At 47.7% G+C, this 7,500-nt stretch overlaps 1 protein-coding gene across 1 annotated transcript in view; it reads left to right on the forward strand.

Moving 5' to 3' along the window:
- The window catches only part of srcin1a (SRC kinase signaling inhibitor 1a), a gene marked incomplete at its 3' end in the record, with an annotated part of 44,829 nt that overhangs the window by 15,441 nt on the left and 21,888 nt on the right, over nt 1-7,500 (forward strand). Inside the window, exons 5-8 of the mRNA XM_080856128.1 lie at nt 3,041-3,840; nt 4,248-4,337; nt 6,285-6,412; nt 7,134-7,154. Coding sequence (XP_080712254.1) covers nt 3,041-3,840; nt 4,248-4,337; nt 6,285-6,412; nt 7,134-7,154 — 1,039 coding nt within the window. The remainder of the gene's footprint in view (nt 1-3,040; nt 3,841-4,247; nt 4,338-6,284; nt 6,413-7,133; nt 7,155-7,500) is intronic.

Genomic DNA, 7,500 nt, shown 5'->3' on the forward strand with positions numbered 1-7,500 from the left:
TCTGATGGTGACACTTGGCCAAACACCAGCCATCACACATCATTAACTATTATGAAATGAACATGGCTTGCTGAGATCACTGGTGTACAAATGAATCAGGTCAGTCAGGAAGCTCTGAGTGGAGCTGCTGATTGGTCTTCTGGGCGTTTGACCCAATCAGCTTCTTACGCCCCAAATGCAAAGTGTTTAATTTCTGTACTGCAAGGTAGAAGCAGTGCTCCCTCCTCCTCCTCCTCCTCAGCTTTACCTGTTCAGATCAGTTCTGGTTTTTCTGATGTAAGATGTTTTCTGAAGCAGGTATACTTCCGTGGACACGGCTTATTGCAATGCGGATAAGGACGTGTGCATGGGTGTCTCGAAAGTATACTTGTTTTACTTCTGTTGCGGACGTGTATCTGCGCACCAGCTTAGTGCTCAATCACAGTGTTTGAAATACGCAGTGTGAATCTACAACAAAAACTGGCCCTTCATAAAGGTTCACTCCTCAATCTAAATAGCAATCACTACCTAGCTTTGGTAATCTAATCAGCTATGATTCGCTGAAGCAGGAAATAAACAAAACTCTCACTTTATCAGTGAGTCTCCCTTAGTTTTATTCCAAGGGAGTTTCATTTCCACATGCTAATGAAAATATGTATATATACGGCAAGTCACTTTGCATAGCAGGGTCTGCTCAATGAATAAATAGCATAAATAGATCTTGTTTTCTCTTGACCTTGAAACAGCGCTTGAAAACTTGCACAGTGGACACATATTTTGGTGCCAGGTGGACTGTGCTGATGATGAAGTTTGCGTAATGCGTACCATGTGCAGACCGTGTCTTCAGGAGTATTCCTGCCGCTATTTCACCACTAGGTTGGTGGCAGCTGCAGCTATCAGCAGAATAGGCTAAAGCAGATCTAGTTGGCCAAGACCAAACATACTACAATGTCATTTACAAGGGACAACAGTAGTCTGGGAGGTTTAGCAACCGCTACTTGCTAGTCCTTGAGCAAGACCACCCAACCACTCCCGATGTGCGGGTTAGCACCTTAGATAGTAGCCACCATCAGTGTGTGAATGGGTAGTAAAGCATTTTCAGTGCTCTATGAGTAGAAAAGCGCTATATAAATGCAGTCCTTGTACCTTTTAAATAAGTCAAAGCTTATAAACATATTCTGAGTTTCCTGACTGGACTGTACCCAGTATTCATCCTGAAAAGCGTGGGGGTGTCAGGCTGCCCTGCTGCTTAGAGCAGTGGCGTATCCATCATTTACCACACATCTCACAAACAGTGATCACAAACTCTCATGAATTCTAATGGGTGTTTTTGGAAGACTGATTGGGGGCGAAGTAAAGTCCGCCGGTTAGACTGTGTAGCACAGAGCGTGGCTCCATTTACTCTGCCCAGGAGGATGTGTGGAGGACTGTGCGGCTTAATAAGTGGTTCAATAAACATCGGGTTATGAGTTCAGCTCTCAGAGGCTTGGCTCCACTGCGCTCCGTGCCTTTCTGGACGACGGTTGTTTACCGCCGATGCCTAAAGCTTCAAAGCAACAGCTCTCGATTCGGCAGGAGTCCCAAGATTGTTTCGCTTTGAGAAACAATCGTGTTCGAGGTTCGCTTTGTTGAACAACTGTTTCCTCCTCTTCCACTGGGTTCCTTTTCATTCTAAGCAGCAGACAGGGCTTCTTGTTCTTCATGCGTCTGTCCGACCTCTTCCTTGGAGTGGAGTTACGATAATGAGCCACATTTTGCATGCTGATGTGCATGCGCGCATGTGAGTGTATTTGTTTATGTCTGAGCAAATCTGTGTAAATGTGTGTATATTGGAGTGTGTGTCCACATCTTTCCCTGTCTGTGTGGGTGGGCACAGACATGCATATCGGTCAGTGTGTGTGTGTGTGTGTGTGTGTGTATGTATTGGGAGGGGCTGTGTTTGTAATGCTTTTGCAATGTTTTAGCTATGCTTGTCAGTCACACTGAAGAGAGGAGATGACAGGGGCAGAGAAGAGAGTGGTAACTGATAAGACCGTATGGAGAAGACCAGAATGAAAGAGTGTCAAAGACTGAAAGAGTAGAGGAAAGTTGATAAAAAAGTGTGCAGCGATGAATTTAAGACTGACAAAGAGCCATGCCCACTTTAAGGGCCCTCACTCTTTCAGAATCAAAATGTACCTCTCTCCAAAGAGAGAGAGAGCAGACATCTTGAAAGAGTATGGGCTGCAGTAATGAACAGAGAGATAGGGTGAGAGAGAGAGAGAGAGAGAGAGGGAGAAAGAGAAAGAGAGAGAGGGAGGGAGGCAGAAAGAGCGGATATTTTGAAAGAGTATGGGCTGCAGTAATGAACAGAGAGAAAGGGAGAGAGAGAAAGAGAGAGAGAGGGAGGGAGGGATCATGGCTTAGATGACGATGGGGGGACTGAAAGAGAAGAGAACAGCAGTGAACGTGTAATCCTGTGTACTGCCGGAGGACCAGTTAGGCGGGCGGGGGGGGGGGGGGGGGGGGGGGGGTGCACTGACGAGTTGAGTTACAGCAGGATGAAAAGAAAGTGAGGGAAAGAGAGAGATGGAGGGACGAGAAAGGCGGGGGGAAAAGGGAGTGGAGGACAAAAGAACTGGAGTGTCAGTTTCTGTCATTCAGAGTCGCTATGTTCATTACTCAGCAAAAGTCTGTTCATTTCTCTGTCTCTTTCTCTTTCTCTGTTTCACCCATTTCTCTGTCTCTTTCTCTCTCTCTGTTCTGTCCATGTCTTTCTCTCCCTGTCTGAGTGCTTCAGTAACACCCAGAATATTTCTTAAAGTTTACCCCACTGTGAGTTTCTTTAGTTAGGACTCCATTGGAACGTTTTGTCTTAGATCCTACCTTAAGCATTCTAATGTACTGAAAGTATTCTTTTTTTCTGACCGTGTATATTTGTGTGTTGTTTGGGAAGCCAGGCAGGGATGTGTGGGTGTGTTTTGTAACACTATGCATTTGTCAGCAGTAAGATGCAAAAGTGAACTTCTGACTATGTTTCATAACTGTGTGTGTGTGCTCTCTTTTATGCTCTGTGTCACAGAGGGATATGGTGTACTCATCCCGCGAGTCCTCGCCCACGCGCCGTCTCAACACGCTCCCCTCTTCCTCCTCCGCCTCTCCCCCCTCCAACTCCCCGGCTCGCTCCCGCCTCTCCTACAGTGGCACCACAGGACGCCCGCCCTCCTTCCCCCCGCACCCGCACGGCCACCACGGCAGCGCACAGCATCCCCACCCCCATGGCCACCACGGCCCCCAGGCCACCAACTCTGCCCCAGGCCTGTCCCACTCGCCCAGCGCCATCCTGGAGCGCCGCGATGTCAAGCCGGACGAGGAGATGTCGGCCAAGAGCCTGGTGCTCCTGAGGAACGAGGGCCTCTACGCCGACCCCTACAGCCTAGTGCACGAGGGCCGCCTGAGCATCGCCTCCACCCAGTCCCTGGCAACGTTGTCGGGGCCCCTGGACCCGCTGGGCCCCGGGCTGTACCGGCGCGGCTCCATGCGCTCTCTCAGCACCTACTCGGCCGCCGGCCTGCAGGGCGGCGACGTGGAGGACTCGCTCTACCGGCCCGGCGCGGGCCACTACACGGACACCTACGCCACGCTGGGCTTCCGGCTGCCTCCCTCCTCGCCACAGAAGCTGCCGTCGGCGGATGGGTCAGCGATGAGGGACCGGGACGTGTTCTCCAGCCCGCCCAGCCGCGCCTCGCCCGTCCGCCAGAGCTTCCGCAAGGACTCGTCCTCCTCCGTGTTCGCTGAGAGCCCTAAGTCCAGACCCAGTTCCAGCTCGGAGCCGCTCAGCTTGCACAGCGCCAACTCCCCGCAGCCCGAGGGCGAGACACGGTGTGTGTGTGTGTGTGTGTGTGTGTGGCTCCACCTGTCCATGAGCATTGTGTGTTATTGTGTGCGTGTGTGTGTGTGTTTCTTTGTTTGGCTCCACCTGGGTTTATGTGTGTACATGTTCGTGTTTGGGCAGAGTATGGGCATCCATTTCTTTCTATATACCGCATGATGTATTTTTCTGTCTACCTCATGATGTATTTTTCGTCATTATAACCTGACTCCCACAGACAGCAAGGCACTCTCAACACACACACACACACACACACACGCACCTGTTTTTCACTACTACAGTGAACACTGGAAAATGTGTGTATTATTGTAGGGATCGTATGGAGGCCATGGAGATTGTTTGTAAATGTGTGTAAATGTGTGTAAATGTGTGTAAATAAATGTGTGTATTATTGTAGGGATCGTATGGAGGCCATGGAGAAGCAGATTGCCAGTTTGACTGGTCTTGTACAGAGTGTGTTGACCAGAGGTCCGGACAGCGACAGCACGTAAGCCTGCTAGGAAAAACACACACTGGCCTCCTGTTAGGGCTCCAGTATCCCAGCTCCACTGTATTATTATTCTACTTCTCCCTGTTCAGTCTCTTATAGTTCTTATAACATCATTATTCTTGCGCTAGGTAAATGTAGACTGACTTACTGTAATAGCCTCCTATGTTGATCTATGTATAAGAGAGTGTTGGTAAACTAGCAATGTGATCAATTCTATAAAAATTGTGAATGCAGTGCCCAAGTCCAGTATTACGACTGATAATGTCTGATAGTCAAGTGTTTGCTATTTCTAGCCAAAATAGTCCATGTAGTTTAAGTCCTCTGGCTATTTAAGACTAGCCCTGTGGAGTATAGTCCATGGTTTTTGTAGGCTAAAAATGTCTTAGCAGGGGAAGTAGAGTGACAGTAGCAGTGTTATATTACTATTAGAAGAAAGATGCTAAAATAGTAGAAGGATGCTAAAATAGTATTATCAACAGTTGTTGATCCATTGTTGAGCATTGTGGATAGTATATTGGCATAGTCCAGTTTTAGTCTAGTGTTATACAAGCTATAGTAATTTAGTTTTGATATGTCTGAAGTTAGTACTTTGGCTACAGTAGTTTAGTGTTAGTACTCTGGCTGTAGTAGTCTAGTCTAGTGTTAGTACTCTGGCTGTAGTAGTCTAGTGTTAGTACTCTGGCTGTAGTAGTCTAGTCTAGTGTTAGTACTCTGGCTGTAGTAGTCTAGTGTTAGTGCTCTGGCTGTAGTAGTCTAGTGTTAGTACTCTGGCTGTAGTAGTCTAGTCTAGTGTTAGTACTCTGGCTGTAGTAGTCTAGTGTTAGTACTCTGGCTGTAGTAGTCTAGTCTAGTGTTAGTACTCTGGCTGTAGTAGTCTAGTGTTAGTACTCTGGCTGTAGTAGTCTAGTCTAGTGTTAGTACTCTGGCTGTAGTAGTCTAGTGTTAGTACTCTGGCTGTAGTAGTCTAGTCTAGTGTTAGTACTCTGGCTGTAGTAGTCTAGTGTTAGTACTCTGGCTGTAGTAGTCTAGTCTAGTGTTAGTACTCTGGCTGTAGTAGTCTAGTCTAGTGTTAGTACTCTGGCTGTAGTAGTCTAGTGTTAGTACTCTGGCTGTAGTAGTCTAGTGTTAGTACTCTGGCTGTAGTAGTCTAGTGTTAGTACTCTGGCTGTAGTAGTCTAGTCTAGTGTTAGTACTCTGGCTGTAGTAGTCTAGTCTAGTGTTAGTACTCTGGCTGTAGTAGTCTAGTGTTAGTACTCTGGCTGTAGTAGTCTAGTCTAGTGTTAGTACTCTGGCTGTAGTAGTCTAGTGTTAGTACTCTGGCTGTAGTAGTCTAGTGTTAGTACTCTGGCTGTAGTAGTCTAGTCTAGTGTTAGTACTCTGGCTGTAGTATTCTAGTGTTAGTACTCTGGCTGTAGTAGTTTAGTGTTAGTACTCTGGCTGTAGTAGTCTAGTGTTAGTACTCTGGCTGTAGTAGTCTAGTCTAGTGTTAGTACTCTGGCTGTAGTAGTCTAGTGTTAGTACTCTGGCTGTAGTAGTCTAGTCCAGTGTTAGTACTCTGGCTGTAGATTGATAGATGGATAATGTATTAATCCTGTGGGAAATTTAGGTCATCCAGTAGCTTATACACTTAACTCACAATCATACATACATGAATCACAATAAACATGTACACAGGGAGTGGGGTGTTTACAGATACAGGATAGATCTGGCCCTATATTACAGTATGCATTAATTGTGACAGTGTTGATGTCCCCGAGGAAAGTAGTGCAAGGAGTGCAGAGAGATAGTGTTCGTGTGCATGTGTGGATAGTGCAAAGATGGAGTACTTGTGCTTGTGTGTGTGAGGATAGTGCAACGTGATATAAATAGTAAAGTAAAGTCTGTCCAAGGGGCTAGTACTAGTAGTATAGTCCAGTGTTAGTACTCTGGCTGTATGATCCTCAGGTGCGGCCTGCTGCGTCTCTGCATGATGGCGGGCTGCCCTCCGGACCAAGGGGTGGAGTTTTCACGGCCCTTCCCTTTCTCTTCCAGCGACAAGACCGAATCAGCCAGCGACGGCTCAACCACAGGAAGTGAGTCACACCTGTGTTCTCTGACCCCCTTGACCGCACCCCCTGACCTTTCCACCACGCACTGCCGCTCCAGGCCAGGCCTCTGGAACCCAGTCACCCCCCCCCCGCAGTCTCATGGGCTTTACTGTGGCATGCTGGGAACTCCGGCCCAATGCTCCTCTGTACACCCTCTCAGTGGTGTAGGTCCCTGGAAAAGTGGGTATACGCTTAATGATTTTAAACAGCCCATACAGCACAGGATAAACGCCCTGTTTTGAGAAGTGGGTATACGCAATGCTGACTGAAAAGTAAGTGGGTATACTCCGTATACCTGCGTATACCCTGGACTACACCACTGCACCCACTGCAGTCAGAGGGCCAGCAGATGGAGGACTGGCAGTTTGTTGCACTCAGCCTCTTTTCCTCTTTCCTCTTCCCCTTCCCTTTTTACTTCTTCCTCTGCCTCTCCCTTTTCTCCTTGCTCTGGTTTTAATCCCACCTCTGTCTTCCATTAGTTGTCCAGTGGCCTGGCCTGGCCTCAGAGGCGCAGTAGATTAGCACACTATCAGTGATGTGTCTTTGGTGGTCTGTTGAGCTCCTTCCTGAACCAGCTGTGCAGACTCCTCCTTCCCTTTCCTAAAGAGACCTTTCCCCTCCCTTAACGAAATCCTTTTGATTTTCCTTTTGATAATTCAGTCCTCTCTTATTATAATCTTCTTATTTATCTGCTCCTGTATTGCAGCTCGCCGTACTAAGAGGAAAGGTAGCTCTCAAATCTCAGCCACTGTCTGATATATTGCTATAACGTTATTTTCTTTGTGTGTGTGCCTTTGTGTGTATGTGTGTGTTGTGAGTGTGCCTGTGTGTGTGTGTGTGTGTGTTTCTGCGTGTAACCTTGATGAAGAGGTGTTGTGTCTTCCTGAATGACTTCTTTCCGATATTCAGGATGACATAGTATCCCTCTCCCTCACTGGCTTTTTCACGGGTATCTTTCACCTGCTGCTCAGTGGCAGTGGGACCAGGCTTCTGTTCTCTGGCACAACCTCCTCTTCCCTCACAGCAACCTGGACCCACTCTCCATCACGTCACATGGCTGTGCATTACACATG

Source organism: Sprattus sprattus (genome assembly GCF_963457725.1).
Source record: "Sprattus sprattus genome assembly, chromosome: 18".
In the NCBI taxonomy this organism is placed as follows: domain Eukaryota; kingdom Metazoa; phylum Chordata; class Actinopteri; order Clupeiformes; family Clupeidae; genus Sprattus; species Sprattus sprattus.